The following is a 20,138-nucleotide window of genomic DNA, read 5'->3' as shown; positions in this document are numbered from 1 at the left end:
TGTGTGTGATTTTTTTAAGAGAAATTATAAGTAAGATTTCTGTCAAGCAGTACTTATGTAAAGCCACCTTGCTTCTCTTACAACTTTGGTTTTTCAATTTTATATGTTATACCCATCATCTTACTGTCAGAAAATTATTTTGACTAAGATTTATTATTCAACTTTATATTATTTTATTATTCAGCTTTGTAGGAAAGAGACACTAATTCCTTCTACACAGTTCTTCCTGGTTACTACTCTGTTACTCTTTAATGTATACTGATCATTTGTAAAATGATTGTGTTGTTGGGATTGCTTAATTATAATATGCATAAATGGAGCATCTCAACTCTTTTCATACTGTTTGCTAAACAGTTCTCATTTTGTCACACACCCTTGGCTGCTGATTGTTCCTGGTATGCACTCTTCCAGGTTGGTTCAAGGCACAGTGCTTTACACCAGACTTGCTAAGAGAAATGCCAGCCTTTCAAATGAGGGGGCTACCACACAGCCCCCTTCATAGTACAGAGAAGCTTGATGATATGCAAAGCAGCAAACTTTCCTGTAAACCCTTTCATTATTCTCTTCCATGTTAATCCTGCTGTTTTGTCTAAAAAGATGAGGCTGAAGAGGACATCAGTGTCTAATAGATCAGCAGTGGGCAAATGAAACTGTTTTGGGGTTACAGATAAGACTTGGTTTATACTGTGGGCCAGTATGTGCTACATATGAAGACATACCTGTTCAGTGTTGCCTAGGCACAAGCCTGCACAACATTTTGAGGTAAAGACATAGTCTATTTTCAAAAATACTGTTGTAGTTTGTTTGTGAGTGTTCATTAGTCACACATTAGCTGTAGAGTGAATGCATGAAGCCCCATGACCCCAGTAAACTTCTCTTCTCAGTAGAAAAACCAAACACCACTGTTCTGTCATTAGCAGCCCTCTGAAATGTTGCCTCCAAATCCTTTACATGTTAGTGTACATTGTGTTTCTATGATCTCTCTTAGGTTTTTCCTGAATCAGAGGAAACTGATTTTTCCTTAATAGCAAGAAAGATGAAGAGGTAAAGGGCATTGAAGCAGAAATGTATAGTTTGGGGTACTATTAGAAAACTCACAAGGAAAACAAAAGTCCTAATTAATTTCAGACTAACTGCTCTTAGTTAAGTGCTCCTAAGGAGAGTCTTGTAAGAGTAGCAATTTCTGGTCATTTCTAGTTTAGATTCTCTTCGTTCCTGAAACTTCTGAGAAATATTACCTGTGGATTAGTTTTGCACAATGTTCTATTCTCACAATAACTTACAAATTAAACTAGGTTTTTATTGAACTACCTCACACTAATTTTCTATGCTTTCCCAAGTAAGCTATTGCCCTTATTGTAAGCTCTTTACTGAGTGTGAATTATAAATGTGTGTTAAATACTTTATAGCCAATGTCGACACAATACCAGTAAGTGTGTAAAATATATACCTTGCATCAGTAAGAGAGACTCACGTAGAAAATCTTTCACTGTATATCTTGGAAAATTGTGTTAGATGTGTTCGTTCGTTACTGTCTGTTTTTATAAGTAGAAACCTGCTCGTGATACCAGTCCATTCTTTACATTTTACAAAAAGAATAAATCTTAGTAAATTTTACGAAGAAATAAATTACTTTTGTAGGCCCGATATTTGGTATATTTTTGAGAAGCTCTTAATCTTTTAGCTGAATGATGAAGTTAAACTGAACTTAGCTGTCTACCTGGACTGTGACATCTATTTTCTCATTACAGTTTATCCTGTTCAACGGGTTTTAAAACCTGGAAACCTACATATGATAATTGACATTTGCTTTTCTCCCTCTAGGACACCATTCCTTCCTCATTCCTGTTCCTTCCCTGTGTTCCATTCCCTCTCCTTCTCCTCTAGACAAAACAAAATGGGGCACTTTGTAGGGAATGCTGAGATAATTATTGTGGTTTTTAATCATTCATGCCCTAGTCATTAAACATGCACCACTGGAATGTAAACATTGTTACCTAGTATGTTAATTGGTTATAATATTTTAAATAAAAAAGAAAAAAGTGGTATGAAAAATATGAAATTAAGAGTTTTTTCATTGAAAACAAAATTAAAATTCTGGGTAATTTTCAAGATTTTCTGTGGATTGGGATCAAGAGGTAGTAGTACTAAGGCTCCTTAGATTTGGATTTATATAGAATGGAAGAGCCTAAAATATCACCCTGGTTTTCTGGTTTGTCTGGTCTTGGTTTTCTTTGTGTTTAAAATCTCCAGAGAAACTTCACCTAAAAGGAATTTTGTTCAGTGCCCTTAACCTACTAGTTCTTGGTAACCATGTGGGAGAACAGTCATCATGGCCACTTGGTCAAAATAAGTTTAAAGAGGGTCTATTTCAAAATAAACTGGGATTTCAGCTTTGAGTGTGTTTTCACCTTTGCCAAGCGTGTATTCTCTTTGCTTGTGCTGGCCACACTGCTCTGTGAGTATCAAGATCACTCATTATATACATCTAGGATGTCTCTACAGGACTACACCCCTTTATCTTGCTCCGCATGCTCCAGAAAACCATCTTATACATGCTGTCCCCACCCTCACCTGCACTCAGACTCCCCTGCTCTGAGGAAAGGACAGGACCGGAGGTAGGTCTTTACCTGATCACTGCTTCTCCATCAGCTGATGTGGTTGCCAGCCTCGTGCGTGCATTCACTGTGTTTTATCACAGTCATCGGAGAGGCCTCCAGGGAGAGACTGGGTGGCAAAAGCAGACATCGAAATGTTGCGGCAATATCCACCCAGTTGTAATACCCTAGTGACGCTAAATAAGATGGGAGTAGTTTATCCTTTCCAGGCTAGGTACTCCATTTATTTTAGTATTGTACCTTCAAAAGTCCATTGACTTCATGTAAATAATCAATTTGTACTGATTTTAGGGTTTAAAAATTTTTTTAGCTTTACCCTTAATGCACCAGGATGTCTTTGAACTTTGAAATTAAAACACTTCAGATATGCTTTGTTAATGTTAGAATTCTAACATTTAATTTTGTCAGTTGATGAATGCATAAATATCTAAGTTCCTCTGTTGGAAGCTGGGTTACGGTAATGAAAGAAAAATGGATGAGAGTTTGGTCAGCCTGATTGAAATAGTGTTGTGTGGAGGAACAAGAACCATGCTGAAGGAACACAGGGAGAGATTGGTCAGAGGAAATGAGGGTTTTACAGAGGAGGCATTTTTTGAGCCTTAGTATAAGGAAGGGTATTCCCAAGTTAAGGGAGAAGGAAGGAGGTTTAAAAGTGGATTCATGGGCAAGGAATGTGGAATAGCCAGCATGAATGAAAAGAATACATTGAGAGAGAAGTCTGAGAAGTTGGGGATCAGAAATGAAACATTTGGAGAAATTGTCTTCATTTTAAAGGCAGTAGGAACTTGTAGTTTGTGAGAAAGAGTAATGTGACCAGACCTTTGTTTTAGGAGAGACGTGTCATGGGAGCAAGCTGGTTAGACTGGAGGTGTGGTGACTGGTGACTGGGAGGCCAAAGATAGTCAGCTGAGGGAGCTGAGGTCCTTTTTGCACAATGAGAAGAGAGAGGACTCAGGTTGCCATTAGCTACGTGAAATGGCAAAGATTAGCATTCGGGGCTGAACTGTAAGGATTTGGCAGCGCACAAGATGTGCAGGGAAAGTAACAGCCAATAGTGTATTTTCCAGTTTGTACATCATAGTTTGAAGAGACCATGATGGAACACACATCAGCTTGCCACTTAAATGTTTCAGAGTGGGAAAAAAGGAATATCTCCCTTATTGAATATCTCTCCAGTCTCTTCCATTGTGAGGTCTGTGTCATCTGCTTGTATGGCTCATAAACCATTTCCGTTAGTGTTATTTTGTGGACAGAAGGAAAAAGGGAATTCCTGTCGGGTATAACATATGTAAGGCTTAGGGTTACCTGGCTAGGTGGGGACATAGATCTGATTGCTAAACACTGAGTGGTGAAGCAGCAGTAAAGAGGACTCTTGTAAAGATGGCAGGAAATAGAATCATGACACATGTTGAGAAAAATAGACTGAGGAGCCAGAACAGATCAAAAAGGAGGAGCTAAAAGCACATGTGTCTTGAAGAGACAGGGTCCCAGGGACCCCCAGAGAAGGTGGGACCTACTGAATCCTGTGAATCCAGGTTAGCCTGAGCTCCAGATGGAGAGTTTGGGCCATCTTGGACAAGTCTCCGTTTTGTTGAGCCTGGTGCTGCCTCATTTGTCACATGAGGATGGGAGATGGTCTCACATGGCTACTATAATGATGACTTTGTGTACTTTTATAAAAAATAATTAGGGGTGCCTGGGTGGCTCAGTGGGTTAAGCCTCTGCCTTCAGCTCAGGTCATGATCTCAGGGTCCTGGGATCAAGCCCCACATCGGGTTCTGCTCGGCAGGGAGCCTGCTTCCCCCTCTGTCTCTGCCTGCCTCTCTGCCTGCTTATGTTCTCTCTCTCTCTGTCAAATAAATAAAATCTTAAAAAAAAATAATTAGCATAAGCAAGTGCAATTGCTGACTTTAATCTTGGAAAGGAATAGAAATGGTTTAATGTAAAATCTTTTTAAAAAATGGTTTAATGTAGAGAAATGTCGAAGAGCAAAGGAGAACTTTTGTACACTCGGACCTTCAAGTCATTTTTCCATCCCAAGTAGTCCCAGTCTTTGTGTGGTTGGTAAGAATAATTCCCGAGAGAAATGCTTCAAAATCGATAGGTTTTTTGGTTTTGGTTTTTGTTTTTAGAATTCGAACAGCTAAGCATTTTGTTTTGGTTCTATCTCACGTGCCATTACCGTTCACTGCGTTCCAGCTGAGCCCCTCTGTGGCATACGTCGTATATCCTCTGTGCACAGGCTTTTGCTTACTCCTGTATTTGCCTATTTTAGATCCTCATTGCTTAAGATTTAGCTCAGATAATTCTCTGACGAACCTTCCCTGCCATGACACTTTCTTTCACGTACCCGGTGCATGCTTGTTAACTCATTTATTCATTTGTTCACTCCTTCCCCAACTTTTTCCACAGGATGTAAGACAGCAATATATTGTGGGCCTTTTAATGTTGTGTGTGGGCACCCTGTGTGCTGCTCTTCCAGATGCTTCACTCTGGAAGTCCTTGGATGGAAGAACCTGTCTTGACTCCTTGATAATGCTTGCGAGGTAGGCGTTCAATAAATGTGGGGCTGGGTAAGCCAATGACTAGGACCTCTTGTCATCTATGCTATTTCGGTCCTGAAATGCAACTATCTCACTCCCTTTCACTCTGTTACCCTATTTTTCTGCTCCTGTTTACATCAGGACTAATACAAAGATTAATCTGGACACAGTGTCTTCCCTTCATGCTTCATTCAGTCTTCAGACCATTCCTGTCTGGTTGCTGGCCTGTCACTCTACTACATTTGGCCTGGACCACACTTCCTGGGCTAGCTTCCCTGCAGCCACTCCCTCTCACCTCCAAATTTATCCACTACCCACCAGTGGCCAAAAGAACCTTGTTGGAATACAAGCCAATTCACATCCATTGATTCAAAGCCTTCAAGTGCTTTTCTGTGTCCCTTAAAATAGTTCTACCTTGGGTGACAAGGCCCTACAGAGTCTGGCCTTGCCTGGCTCCTGCCCCTTCTATCACCCACCATGTTGACAGTGGTGCCAGCACTCGTGCAAACTTCTACAACTCTTTTTCTTCTACTTACACCTGTCTAGTTGCATGGCGGCCCTGTCTGTCGTTCAGTCTCTGTTCAAATTCACCGCCTCAGAGAGGACTTCCAGGCCAATTTATCTCAAATATGCCACTGGGATCACCTTTTTCAGAGCAGTTATCAAAATCTGAATGTATCTTATGTACTTCTATGAAAAAACACAATTTGAGTAAATTTAGATCTTAATGGTTTTATTCAAATGATTCATAAAAATTGGGCAGTATCCAGCCTAAAAGAGAGGATCTCTGAGGAGCTATACAAAATGAAAAACTTTGACAGGCAGAGGGAGCAGGAAATTACACTACACAAAAAAGCAGGTTAGTTATTGTGAGGTTGCTTTCTTGCAGGGTTGGTTGAGGTCTGTCCGGCAGATGACCTAACTAGTACTGACCAGATGATTACTGATAGACTGATTTAAGATTCCATTTCTGGAAAAGCCCAAACTGTAAGTCCTTGCTCCATGATGATGTGGCTGAGTGTAAGTGACTCCATTTGGGACCTGTTGTCTTCTTTTAGTACTTCTTGATGGCCTATCTTACCCCACTAGAATGTAAGCTCTGTGAAAGCCATGACATAGGTCTTGTTCCCTATCCCCACAATAATGAAAAGCCTTTTGGATTTCTGTAGTGGATATAAATGCAGTGGGGAAATCCTCTCCTAAAGCATGAAGTCTGAGAGGCTATCCCACCCTCTGTGACCAGATCCTTGCCTCCTCTAGCCCTGCATCCTCCCCTGCTCCTCTCCTTTCTGTCTGTGTCTGTCTCTCTCACACACTCACCCCTTTTGCTCTGGGTACACACATCAGCATACAAAACAGTGGAGGTGTCCCATCTGTCAGGAGTACTCCCTGCCCTCTGCCCTCTGTCTGACTTAGAGGCACTACTTTTGCATCCTGTGTGCAGACCTCCTTAAAACATGATAGGGGTGAGGTAAAACTATCAAACCAGCATCTTTTCAGTTTGGATGCATAATTAAGAAGACAGTCTCTTAATTAAGATTCCCTGGGATGGAAGCCTGACTCCTTCACTGACTTGTGTATGATTGTGGTCCTTCCTTAACCTCCCTGTGCTTCCAAAGCACTCAGCTCTAAAGTACAGAAAACACCGCCTAATCACATGGGAGACGCTTAGGCCTGTGGGTGCAGCCACAACTCTCTGAGGTTATCCTCATTGTAGACAGGAGGGAACAGAGACTCTCAGAGCTTAACTTCCCCAAGGTCTTCCAGCTGCGCAGAACCAGCCCAAGCCCTTTGCTCTATGCAGAAAGCTTTCTGTAGCTGTATCTCTCCTTTCTCACCAACCACCACACGGTTTGGGCACCTCATAGGTCCACCTCTCACAGGGCTTGGTGGAGCATGGAAGTAGTAGCCATGGGCTTGATAGGAAGGGTAGTGATTTCTGGCAAAGGTTGGGGCTCTTGGCGGAGACAAGGGTATAAGAGGCAGCAGCGTTGTCTTATCTACCTAGCTGTGGGCTCGTGTAAATGAGAAAACGTCCCTTTGTGACAAAACCAGAGGATATTGGGAGAACTCTCCAGAGGGCTGGGGCCCTGCATCAAATGTAGGGGAATCTATGAAACATGTTATTACTCCATTTACTGCCCACAAGCCTGGGATCATGGATACATGACTGCATTCCGAAGCCCTTTTACAGTGTGGCGTGTACAGTGGTCATGACTGGTCCGTTATTCAACAGCCAGGTAAAACAAGGAGTCTTTTGCTCCCCCGCCCCCCCCACACATACATGCCCTAAAAACTGTACTTTCTTTTTTTAATGGACATTTTTCAGCCAATTCCTTTTTTTTTTAGTATGAGACTTATCATTTCCAGTTTTTCCTTTAAAGTCAAACACAAATTTTAAAGCACTTTTGAAGTAATCTAAGAGCAGAATCCCTAGATTTTTGCCAATATTATTCTATTGCATGGTTGATGTATTCGCAATTTAACAATTTTTTAGCAACTTGCCCTTGCTCTTTCTAAAGTATTCCAAAAATTCAAGGGTCTTCCAAACATTAATTTCCCATGTTTTCACATTCATAATTCATCGGTTTACTTAATTTGTAATGTCATTACACTAATAGGTACAACTTGAATCCACAGTTTGGGAATAGGTTGTTGAAATGCACCTCAATTGGGGAAAACCTAAGTGGATTAGAGACAGGCTACTAGGCCAAAGCCCATTGGCTCTGGTACTGAGTGTGCTTTATAGGCAAAAGTCCGTATGTTTTACAGATAGAATGGAAAGTGCTGATTAAATGGAAACTGGAGGACAGAATTTTTACTGAATATTGCAGACTGATTTTCGGAGAAAAATTGCATTTGCAGATCCTAGTTTTGCCAGCAGGTGGCAGATGTGGTTCACGAGCTGGTTTTGGCCAGGCCTTGGCTGGAAGCTGAGCCTTTGCTACTATGAATGGCTAAGAGAAGACAGACAGCTTTCCTTCTCATCTTGTGAAACCCTTTTTGTCTTTCCTGCTCCTTTGATAGCCTGGTGGCATCTTCTCGCTGAGTTAAAGTTGGCAGAATTCCAGGACTGCAGTAAGAGAACCTAGGACCATAAGAATACATTGGTGTTCCCACCTATCTTCTCCTAGCCAAAGTTTCTCCTCTGAGCATGGGACCAGTTCCTATCTTGTTGAAGAATCGGCCGCTTCAATTACTTTTCTCTTTCTCCTTGAATAAAGGGGAGAGCAATATTTTACCTCCTGGGGAAGCTGGTCAACCAGATCATCTGCTGTAGATTGCCTGAGAGTAGATCTGCGTGTTGCTCTCCACTGACACCCTCCCTCACAATTCCCCAAGAGAACTCTTGACTGCTGATGCTGCTGGGTGGCCTTGGCAGGCATCTGGCTTCCTGGTTGGTAAGACCATGGGTGGTCCAGCAGACGGCCCGTGGTCAGCCTGCCTCACCACTGTGGGAGTTAACAGCCAGCTTGGGCCTGTGGGCTTGTACCTCATGGTATGAAGCCAGCTCTTCTTGGGAGCACCGAGACACTGGCATTTAAACCTCAGTGCGGTAGTTTATATCGAACTCCAGTTGGATGGGTGGTTGGGCCTGAGGGACTTTTCCAGAGATAGTGATCAGAAATTGGGGCACTTTGGTGCTCAGGATAGCAAGGGGTGGTATGTAAGGACACTGAGCAGGAGCAAGTGAAATGATACCAGTGCTCTCCGCTTAGAGGCCACTTGTTTGTTGCTCCTTAAGTCCCATCCCTAAGAGCTCTGACCCAGGCCTCCACGTTTGTGGTAGTGGCCAGCCACACGCTTTCTTGAAAGCTTTGCCCTGCTGGAGCTTTGAGGATGAACTGGAGAAGGACGGTAAAATGGGCACGGAAGGGAGAGGGACTAGCACTAGGTTGAGGGAAATCTGCAGGGAAACAGGGCGTGTAGCCTGAGGCACACCTGGAAGACCGAGGAAGGGCACTTCCCATCACTGTGGCTCTCTTTTCCTTTAAACACAGGCCCTATGCCACCCCACCCCCCCCACACACACACCCTGGGTGTAGAAGTGCGGTGTAGAGTGCTCATGCTAAGCTCTGACTCATAGGCTCTGGCCCTGGAGATCTGGGGCTAAGCAAAAGCAAGCAGGTTATGGTGGAAGGCTTGAGAGGAATTCCAGGACAAACGCCAGCTGCAGAGGCCCTGGTGGCTCAGAGGGGGAAGGAAGGACTGGGGAAAATCGTCTTGCCTTGCGCACAGAGAACATGGAGCAAAACATAGATTTGCATAAATCCAGCTTCGGTGACTGTGACAACACTGGGTGTTCCTCAGGGAGGTTCATAACCCACTTCTGAACCCCAGGCCATTCCACCCATCCGACACCTTGGGGCCTTCCAAACCTGCGAACAATTTGGTAACCTTCATTCTACATGACCATAAAGGAGGAATCAGGAATCCAGACATCATGCTATGTCAGCAAATTTAATAAAGAATGCAAAAAAAGTAACCCAGTGGGCTACTCAGATCCCAGGAGTCATCTGTTTTAATGGTCACGGGACTGTCCCCTCTGACAGCTGCCAGGCCCTACATGGTCAGAGCAGCATCCAGATCCCACATGGCGCTTAGGCTGCTCCCAAGAGTCCCTCCTGAGGGTGTCGGGACCCCTCCCTCTGGCTAGCTCCAGAGCTCCTGGCTCCACAGAAGCCCAGGTCCAAGCTGCAGGGCCTTGTGGCTCCTCATGAGGCAGATGGCCATCTCTGCTCAGAGGCGGGTGAGCCCGTTGTTAACGGGAGTTCTTTCTACTCCTTCACTTTGGGGCTTTGTCACCTCTTGCTCCTATAGTCAGGCTTCCGAGGGTTGAAAAAAACTCCTCCATTTCCTTCTGCAGCAGCTGGTTCCTCTTCTCTGCGTCTTCCCGTGCCCGCTCTGAGTTCCTCAGCTTTATTTCCAGCATTGTGTACTTTTTCTTTTCCTGGTCTAGTTCTTCTTCTAGCCGTGACATTCGTTTCCTCAGGTTGGCACTACCTTCTTCAAGTCTTTAAAATCAAGAAGAAAGACACCGTTTTAGCTTTTGGCCAGCTGGGTTTCAGCAAACTCGTGCCTACGTGCACGCCTTCCAAAGGAGCTGGACAGACGGCCCGCAGAGGGGAAGGACGCATGCAGGCTCAGACCTGGCTCTGGGACAGGCCTCACAGGCCTCTCAGGTCCTCGCCAGACCTGGGCACTCATCCCCAGGGCATCTCCCCTTGGCCTGTGATCCAGAAACGCCAGCATCAGCATTTGGCCCTTGGGCACTCGAGGCCAGGGGCCTCCCTGAGTCCTCACTAAAATATAAAGTCCACTGAGGAAGGGACCGCTGGCTGGCAGAAAATAGGCCTGGTTCCCAAATGGAGAGGGAAGTAAGAACCTGTCCCCTTGCCTTTGTTCGTCTGTGAGGCCCCTCATACTCCAGCCTCCCTCTGGCTACCCCACCTCCCACAGCTCCCAGGACCCCAGCCAGACACTACGCGACTTGGGGAAACCCCATTTGCGTTGTCACCTCCACTAATCCTTATCCTTCACGCCCCAGCTCAAACGTCTCACCCTCCATGATACTTCTCTGGATACCCCCCCACCCCCAGACATGATTCTCTGGATGTTGACGCCACACTCTACAAAGGCCAGCATGTCCGTCTTCTCGCTACTAACTCACTTCTGACTACTTCCTAGAAGGCCTCTGGGGTATGCTGAGCCCAGCCCCTGGGAACCAACACGCTAGAGTTTGAGCCCCAGCCTGGCTGTTTATGAAGCAACACAAACGGTTCTGAGTCCTGGTATCCTTTCTGAAAAAAAATGCAGGGGCCAGCCCTTTCCCCCAAGAGCTACGGCTACAATGGACAAAGACGACCACGTACAGTGCACCACCTGTCATGTGGCATACTGGAGTAAGTTTCCATTCCTCATCCTGTCCGGGATGAGGCCCAGGCCTCCACCCTGTCACTGAACACTAAGCATGAAGGAGGCAGGAAAGCTGCCTGCGCCTCAGCCCTCCATCTGGGGAGCACGGGACATGCTGTGACACAGAAGAACCGCCAAGGTGAGTGGCAGCAGGGACCCCACAGACCCCCCCATTGCTTCTCCTCGGGCTCCAGCCCCCTCCTTGCTGCTCCTTCTCTGTCCTGGCCCTCTCAAGCTCAGGCCTGGGCCCCTTGTCTTCCTCTCTCTGTGGTTCTTCGTGTGACATCATCCAGTCTCCAGACCCAAAGCATCATCTCCGCGCTGACAACCCCTCAGCCTCTATCTCCCTCAACTCCACTCAGAAACTCCCTAAGCATTGCACCTTAACGGGCCCACAGATGGCTCCTGACCCTACCTCTCCAAACCACTACAGCAGCCCTGGTGTCCCACTCAGTGAACTCCTTCTTCCAGTTACTCCAAAACAAAAAGTTCTCTTAAGTCGGTTTTCTTTCACCCCCATGTCTGGCCAATTAGCAACACCCTCCAAATATGTTCAGAATCTGGCTCTTCTCTCTACCTTGACTGCTGCCTCTGAGGTTGATGCTACTCACATGTCTGGCCTGGAGCTCCACACTCTGCCCTCCACCCCCCTTTCTCACACTCCCCTCATCCCCACTTTCTTCCACGTGCCTCTCTCACCACAGCCCCTGGGCTTCTGCCCCAGCCTTCCTTCTGGCTCAGCCCAGCCTTCCAACCCTCTCCCCACCATGGTCCCCTTCCCTTCACCCTGCTTTGTTCTCCTTTATCGAACCTTCTCACATAACACAGATTTTTAAAATCTGTCTCATTTCTGGTTTCTCTCCGCCTCCAACCCCCAAACACCACCAAATAAGAATGAGAGTAAAAGTTTTGATCAGCTTTGGTTTTGGCTGTGTCCCTAGCATCTTAAACAGTGTCTGCACATCATAGACACTCAGTGCATTCTCTTTTAGGAATACAGGAATTGGCACAGGGGAGGGGTTCTGAGTCCTGGGAGGCAGGGCAGAAAGCTGGTTTCCCCCAACCCCCCAGACCAGACCCAGTGCTGACTGACTGCTGTGTGCAGTTGTATCCCCCAAAGACCCACTGGATGGGGCTTTATTCTTTCTTGTGTTCCGACAGACCCTTCTCTCCTTAGACCACCCTGCCAGTGAGGGGACTACAGGGGCTGACACCGCTGTCCCTTTGCTTCTGTGAGCTTTGTCTTACCTCCAGCCCCCCAAGCAAGATGCAGTGTGAGCAGTGAAAGTTTCCTGAGCACTCTGGATGCACCGGGCCCTGCGCTCAGCACTGCCACCCACTGTGGCACTCAATCCTCAGGACAGATGGGAGCGGTCCCCCGAGCCCAGAGAGCCTGCCCACACAGACATTCGGCCAGTACACACTGGAATCAGGGAGCCTGCCTGGGATGCTCAGCCAGTGCACAGGGGTCAGGGACTCGAACCCAGGCAGTCTTATCCAGAGCCCCCATGGAATAACACTGCATTTTCCCCTGAGAGACCAAGCTTCTGAGAAGATGAGAGAACTAGAAGCTCAAGTTGGCTCCACAAACAGCTAAAGAAGTGAGAAGCTGGTTCTGACCTCTTCTGAGGCTGTGTGAGGACAGCCTTCGCCTGGTAATACCTCTCACATATTCTGTAGTTTTTGTCTGTGAGCTCATCTTCAGCTGTAATCATCTTTCTCTGTATCTGCAGGGTGTTCCACTGTTCCTCTGGCTGGTAAATTCCAACCCAGTGCTCACATTTGTGGGGTTTCCCCCCAGTTGTGTACCTCATAGTTTTACTCATGCTGCGTCCTTTCTTCTTCTTGCTCAGTCCAATTCTATTGGTCCTTCAGCTCCTGGCTTAGACATCGCCTGCCGTGACCCTCCCTGACCTCCTGCAGAGCAAAAGGGCCAAACACTGCCCCTCCAGCTCCCTGTAGAAATCCCAGTCTCCGAGTGAGAAGCAGGAACCCCCTCCACCTCCACTATCTCTGATGAGGAAAGGAGGATGTCAGAGCCCACAAACACCTTCTGCTAGTGGGCGGGGCCTGATATATAGGTCAGACAGCTGGGGCCAGGGGCTGAGAAGCCTGAGAAGCTGGTAGAAGCACTGCACACTGGCCATTCAGGCGCTGCTGGTGACCTTGGTTGGAGAACCTGGTGCCTCAGAGCTGGAAAACACCCTCCTCCCAGGGAGGCTGGAAGGATCAAACCAGGACCATCTGTGAGCAAAAATGATATGGCATAAGGCATCCTCCTGTGACCAGGGAAGGCAGGATGGCAGGGCTCAGCACAGCCAGCTCCTTCCTCCTAGGAAATAGGATTACAATCGTGGAAGAAGTCCTTGTTCCTTTATCAGGCCCAACCATGGTCCACCAGCCAGGCTGGCCTGGGGTCTGCACTGCACGTGGGCACTTCCTCAGGTTTCTGCACACTTCAGGGAGCCTGTCTCCTCCCTGAGGGCCACACACGGACCTCCATGCTGAGCCCCTCCATTAAAGGTGCTCAGAGCAGCACAGGCTGGGATTCTCACTCACTCACTCAGCAGGCATTTATGGAGCTCCGACAGCATGCCAGGCCCTGTACCTCCCGAGCTTTTCCAGACAGAGGACCCCCACCCCTCCCTTCCCAGCCCTGTTCTGGGGGCACTATCCCAGAAAAGTGGCTTCCTGGGACTGGCTGCTCTGAGCCTGGCCTCAGAGAGGCTTTCTATCAGAGCCAGAGGCCATGACCAGAGGCAGACTACCAGGGCCAGTGTCCCGTGAGCTGCTGGCCACAAGGGCTCTGCCCGGCCCCAGGGGTGCCAGCCTCACACTTGCCCGTGGCTGCAGCCCTTTACCTTTTTACACTGGTCTCGTACTCAGTCCTCTGCCGGCACAGCTCCGCCCTGAGCTCCGTGACCAGGCCCTGGAGAGCCTCGGAGCAGCGGGCATAGTCCTGGGTGGGGCTGCCTGGGTCGCTGGGCTCGCTGCTGCAGGTGCCCACCTCGTCCAGGCCGTGGCCCAGGTCCGGGGATCTGCGATCCTCGCTGCTACTGGGGAAAGGGGAAGGCTCAAGGGCCCCCTCGGTGTGCAGGGAGCTGCAGGCCGACGAGTCGCTGGCCCGGCAGGCTGTGCAGCTGCTGACTGAGCCCCTGGCCGATGCCTCGCAAGAGGAGGCACCTGACCACACTATGCTGACCACGCTGGGGGTGCTGGGGAAGAGGCCACTGGGTGGGGGCACGTTGTCATAAGTGGAGAGTCTCTGCGCAGAGCCTGAGTCCTTGAGCCGTTCTCCCGAGGAGGCCCGGCGGTGGCCGCGCAGGGAAGACAGTCCATTCATGAGCCAGTTCCCTCCGGAGGAGATGATGGGCACCTCCAGGGATGAGCTGCCCGCCTTTGGGCTCCCTGAACGGGACCCTGACTGCCAGAAGGAAGACTTCCAGTTGGGCAGAGTCTGCACTTTCTTCCCAGGGCTGGGGGCAGCATGGCCGCCTCGGGTACCCAGGCCCGTGGGGGAGGTTCTAGACAGCGCTGCCACAGTGGCCCCATCCAGAGACGAGGTCCTGTGTGATGGCAGGCCAGGACTGCTAGGGCTGCTGGGGCTGCTGGGTTCCGGCTGGCCGTCCCTCGGGCCCTCCTCAGAGCCCCATCCCACGGTGCACGGTGGGCCCCCACGCGGGGAGGTCGGCTCTTCCTCGGCCCTCGAAGTGAAGAGTTGGCTGTGTTTGCGGATCAGGACGGTCATCAGGTGCTGGACCAGAGAAGTGCCTGCCAAGAAGACCAAGTGAGAAAGCCTGGCTGTGAATGTTTCCAGCCCAGGCTCTCTAGACCAGACCCAACCCAGGGTGGCCGCAGTCTGGAACCAGGCTGCACCTCAGGAGAGAACTTAGCCAGAGCTTGACATCTGCCTCCAAAGGAACGGACAGCCACCACACCTTCCAAATCTAGTGCAGACAAAAAAATCCCACATCCCCTTCCTTGGACACAGAGGGGACACTGTGCCTGCAGCCCGCTGTATCCCACTGGGTGTAGGGAAGAAGCAGGCACTATGCCCACAGGGGACGCAGAGCGAGCCAGTAGCAGTCTGGCCCTGGAAACCTGGACCTAGACGTCACAGCCTTCTCAGCTGCCCCACGTCACTTCCCTGTACTGCCAAAGGGGGCTGTGTGTGACTGTCCACACATGGGCAGCACAAGGCTCTGGGTCAGGGACAGAGATGGCTTACGGGTGCAAGTGGACACACACACACACACACACTCCCACATACATGTGTTCACAACACACGAATGTATGCAGTCCCCCACATGTACAACCCACTCTCCCCTGACCCTACTCTCTCTCACGTGTACACACACACACACACACACACACACACACACAACCTCTTTTCCAGGCCGCGGCACCCTGAGATGCAGCCTGTGGTGCCTGTGGTTCCTGCCCGAGGGGGCTGGGGGTCAGCAATGAAAGGGGGGGTCAATACAATGGGAGCACAGTACCTATCCGCTTGCCTTTTTCCCTCCTGCTACCCTCCACCAAAGACCAGAGCCTGGAAAGTTTTCCAGGGGATAAGGAAGGAGGGGTAGCTGGGTGGACCCTCCCACTGGAGGTAACTAAGAATCCTGGAAAAAATAAGGAATCCTTAGCCAGAAAACTGGGTGAAGCGGGAACTCAGTGTTTGCTGTTGGGCGTTTGTTCAACCTGGCAGGCTGAGAACCTGGGGGGCCTGGGATGAGACCGAGCTAGGCAGGCCAAGGGGGGGATCTGAAGGAGAGTGCCACCCCAAGAGCCACACCCTAGGCAGACACAGAGCTCCATAGCCCACCCCCACACTCCTCTCTTCCAGGTCATGCTCAGCAAGGAACGGCAACTCCGGCCTCAGCTCGCCGGGCAGCAGCTCCGTGCTGTGTGAGTGCCCGCCAGCCTCCTCATACCTCAGCTGGTGCTGGCTGCGGGGCTCCCATCCGTGGCAGCAGGACTCCCCGACGAACCACGCCAGGACAGTCTTCCACAGGCCCTCTGAACGCGGCCTCTAGCTTCTGGGCCAGCCTGGACCACTGGCCTTTGATAAACCTGGCTGAGTCACCTTACCTCTCCTGACCTCAGTTTCCCCATCTGCGGAGTAGGTGTAATAACCTCATCATGAGCCCGTGAAGCTGACAGTGAGGTGATGCAGGGAAGGCCCTCCTACAGGCCCTCGCCTATCACACGCAGCTGCTCCTGCTGTGTATTATCATTATTTATACATCAGGGTACAGCTCTGACATCCAGGAGACTGTGACAACTACTTAACATTTACTTAAGGAAAGCAAAAACATCAGTGTGTATTCAAGGGCAAGGGCACTGACCTCTTCCATCCCCCAGCCTTTCCCACCATTCTAATTGCTCTCAGTGACCCCATCCACAGGGCAAAGTTCCTTTTCTTTTCATGCTGGACCCCATGGGGTTGGTGCGGGGGGGAAGGGAGGGCCCCCTGGAACAGAGCCCCTTCCCACCAGCCCGGCCCTTGGACGGACTGATGCAGGGTGATGCTTCTGAGGACCCTTCCAGGACCAAGGGGAGGCCAGACTGGGCAGCACCCAGCACTGCCATGCACCCCTCCACCATTACCTTCCATGATGGTTACCGGGTCTTCTATCTGCGGCCGAAGTATGTTGGGTCCAAAAACGGTTGCTAGGTTCTGGACACTCATCTTGTTGACATTTGAGTGCGACTGGACTTCATCCAGAAACCTGTACAGTAAGGAAGAAGCAGCTGGCGGAAAAGCAAAAGCTGAAGCCAGATCTGCTGCAAGCTGCCTGGCCTTCATGCCCAGCCATGTCCACATGTGTCCACGGCTGCTGGGCATAGCCAGCTGCCTGTAGCAAACTCAGAAGAGGGCAGAGCTAACCCCTCTGAGGGCTAGGAGACGGCCATCAGAAGCAGAGGCCAGTGGGACAAGGACCTATTGTCAGTGTGGCAACAGGACACACAGCTCTCACCTGTAGTGGGGACAGAAGCCCAAGAAGGCCAAGATGCCTCAGACGTGGGGCAAGGTGAGGGCTACACTGCAGGTCCTCTCCTGGATGTTCCAGGCACCTGGGTCGAGGCCACTGTGCTCGGGACACAGACCCCTGGGGGATGGGACAGCGAGAGGTACCCAGAGAAGGCTGAAGGGACACACGGTATGTCCCTTCTCTTCAGGAATATACACTAGGGACTATAACACTGCCTGCTCCCATGGGGACCGTAAGCCCCAGGAGTGCTTTCATGCTCTTCGCTGGCTCCATCAACACAGGGAGAGGAGTGTGGGGTGGGAGAATGACGGAGAATCCCTCTGGGAAGGGAAGCTCCCACCCCTAGTCACTTACTTGCAGATATATCTGAGCAGGTTGTAATTGGCCAGGGGAAGGCTGCTCACTTGCTTAGCCAACTCCAGTGTCCCCTTGGGATTGAAAGAGAAAAACAGCATTTCAAGGGCCAGCAGTGAGACTCCAGGCCCTTCTGCTGGAGGGAGGACTGGAAGCGGGGACAGGAAATCTGAGTCCAGACCTCTAGCCAAGGCCCCTGCCGCCAGGCCCCAGGTGGCCAGAAGGTGCCACCACCTCTACCTCCCTCTGAGGAGCGGCGACACCAGCCTTGGGAAAGCAGATTTACTTTTGGGAAACTAATGTTTCCCAGAGGGTATGCCTCTGCAGGGTCAAGGAGGAATGTCAGGGCCACAGCTCAGCACACTTACAGGGGCACAAATATTTGCCAGGTAAGGACCCTCGTCTCCCACAAGGCCGAAGGTCGGCAAAGAGTCCTTCTCTAGCCAAAGCTGGCTTAGGGCTGCAGGCAGGCACCTACAGGAGAGGGTGAGGGTAGGCATGGGAGCCCTCTGTCCTGGAAGCAGTCTCAAATTCTTTTGGGAGGAGGCAGAATATAAATAGATGAAAGGTCTGGTGGTTTCTGAACCCTGTGGCTTGCCTGGGTAGCTTGAGGTTGAGCTGGGTAGTTTAGCAGGAGTCCCTACTATGTGGGGGCCCACACCTGGGCCCAGGCCCCCAACCACGACTGGAACTTGGCCTGTTTTAGGAGGTAGCTGCTCCTCCCAGGGACTGAGGTCTCCACACAGAGCAGACCATACACAGACAGGGGACGTTCCAGGCACCCACCCATATACAGAGCAGTCTGCTCCAGGCCCCCTTCAGAGCGGGAGGGTCAAGGTCTCCCATCTTACAGAGCAGGCTATAGGCCAGGATCTATGGGCCATGAAAGTCACTAAACGTCTGTACCCTGCTCCATGCACCCACCTCCCAGTAGGCCCGTTTCCCAGGATGGGTCCCCAGGAGGCACTAACCTCCCCCTCGTCCTTGGTGAGCAGCTGGGCACAGTTGAGGAAGTCCTCATACCTGGCGAAGGGGACCACAGGCTCGGGGAGCTCCCGCAGGTAGAGCTTCAACAGAGAGGCCACCGTGTGCACGTCTGTTGTGCTGTGGGCAGGGGGATGTGCATGAGGCCTGGGACACCAGAAGTGGCCAGCACCTTGTGCCCCTCCCCCAGGGGCAGCCTCCGCACTCATGTCCACGTGTGTGCTCAACGTGTCCAGTTAGCTAGGGAGCTGGATGAGTGAAGGGTCCCCTTCTGCTGGCCTGGTGGTTGCCCTGGTGCAGGACAACATGAGAAGAGCTCTGCTCCCAGCAGAGGCGGATGATGGGGAGACCGAGCTTACTCCCCCCCACCCCCAGAATGGCTCACCAATGGCAGGTGTGGGGCCATGTCAAAGGAACCTTCCATGCTGGCCTGCTGAGCTCCTGGAAAGAGCGGGCATCACTGGGCACTGGCCACTGAGGGCCAGGCAGGTCAGAGGTCAGGCCCCTTCCCTCAGCCTCCAGGTTCCTACTTACATTATAGACGCCTGGGCTTCTATGTTCATCACACTATTTCTAGTGCCCCAGTGCCCTGCGTGTCCCCTCGGAGGCCTCAGTCTCCTGTGCCCCAGCTTGGAGCTGCCCAGGCTGGTTTGCCCCCAGTGGAGGGCAGCAACCCTGGGCCTCCTGGTCTCTGGGTCCAGATACTAGACTGCAGTCTTGGCACCTCCTCTAAGCTCACCTTCCTGGATCAGCCTGGGTCCCGGGTATTTCATCTGCTTTCCTAGGGCCCTGGATTTAGACCCTGAGACTGCATCTCCCTCACAGCAGGCGCTCAGGAAAGGTGAGCCTGGGGCCAGGAGAACGTGGCCCTGCTGTCCACAGCTGGTCTGAGTTAAGCCCTAGGGTCTCTTCTGGCTACAGCATTTCGGATTCTGTGGATCAATACACCATATATACTTCAGACCACATACCTAGGTCCCCTCCCTGCCTCAGGTCTGGTGGCTCTCAGTCTGGCCTGGCCACATGGCCCCTGGCTCTGTTCCTTCTAACCTTCTCCAGCCAGCCATGCTGCTGCCCATGCCCTCCACTGCCTTCCCCCAGGCCTCCTCACCTCCTTCACCAACACCCCCCACTTCCTGGGTGCTCACAGCCCCTGGGGGTGCCCAGGGTTGAACCCAGTCTCCATCCCCCACCCACCGCTGGAACACTGTGGGTTCAGTGCTGGCCACTGCCGGAGCTAGAGCCCCAGTAGGTTGGAGGAAAGGACAGGAAGCAGGGAGGATCTGTAGGCTTGTGCCCGGGGAAGACAAGGGCAGTGAGAGAAGTGTGGCCTAGGCCCTACTGATAAGTCTCCCTTCGGCAGGGAGGTGAAAGCTTTTCCGTCCTGGGCAAGTGGACTCAGAGCAGCCCTCCCACCCTTCCATTCTGCCAGCCTCACTGGCTGGAGCACCACCGTGGCTCCTCCAGGCCCTCAGCTTTCGGTGCTCCTGGCCCCTACCCTGTGCAGTAGCCCCAGTTCATAGCCCCCTGGCCCACAGGTCCCTGCAGCCAGTCATATCCAGATCTTCTGCCCCACCCTGGTTTAGGGAGCCTGGCCCGGCACCCTGACTGCCTTGCCTTCTTTCCTCCCTGCCTAGAAACCCACTTCCTCAACCTCTCCTTCCTTCCCTACTCACTGCAGAGCCTCTCCCTTTAAATGGTGGTTTAAGGCTTTCTTGGTGGTACTT

At 50.6% G+C, this 20,138-nt stretch overlaps 1 protein-coding gene across 8 annotated transcripts in view; it reads right to left on the bottom strand.

Moving 5' to 3' along the window:
* Nucleotides 1–9,603: 9,603 nt before the first annotated feature.
* The window catches only part of ARHGAP22 (Rho GTPase activating protein 22), a 165,251-nt gene continuing 154,716 nt past the window's right edge, over nt 9,604–20,138 (bottom strand). For all 8 annotated transcript variants that reach the window (XM_032837913.1, XM_032837916.1, XM_032837937.1 and 5 more), the window contains 5 exons: nt 18,399–18,531; nt 17,428–17,501; nt 16,688–16,809; nt 13,939–14,848; nt 9,604–10,176 (listed from right to left, as the gene is read on the bottom strand). In XM_032837913.1, coding sequence (XP_032693804.1) covers nt 9,948–10,176; nt 13,939–14,848; nt 16,688–16,809; nt 17,428–17,501; nt 18,399–18,531 — 1,468 coding nt within the window. In that variant the 3' untranslated portion in view covers nt 9,604–9,947. The remainder of the gene's footprint in view (nt 10,177–13,938; nt 14,849–16,687; nt 16,810–17,427; nt 17,502–18,398; nt 18,532–20,138) is intronic.

Source organism: Lontra canadensis, unplaced genomic scaffold, assembly GCF_010015895.1.
Source record: "Lontra canadensis isolate GAN:19392208 unplaced genomic scaffold, GSC_riverotter_1.0 scaffold3, whole genome shotgun sequence".
Taxonomy (NCBI): Eukaryota; Metazoa; Chordata; class Mammalia; order Carnivora; family Mustelidae; genus Lontra; species Lontra canadensis.
Note: the sequence above shows the minus strand (reverse complement) of the source record. Positions and strands in the feature narration are given on the sequence as shown.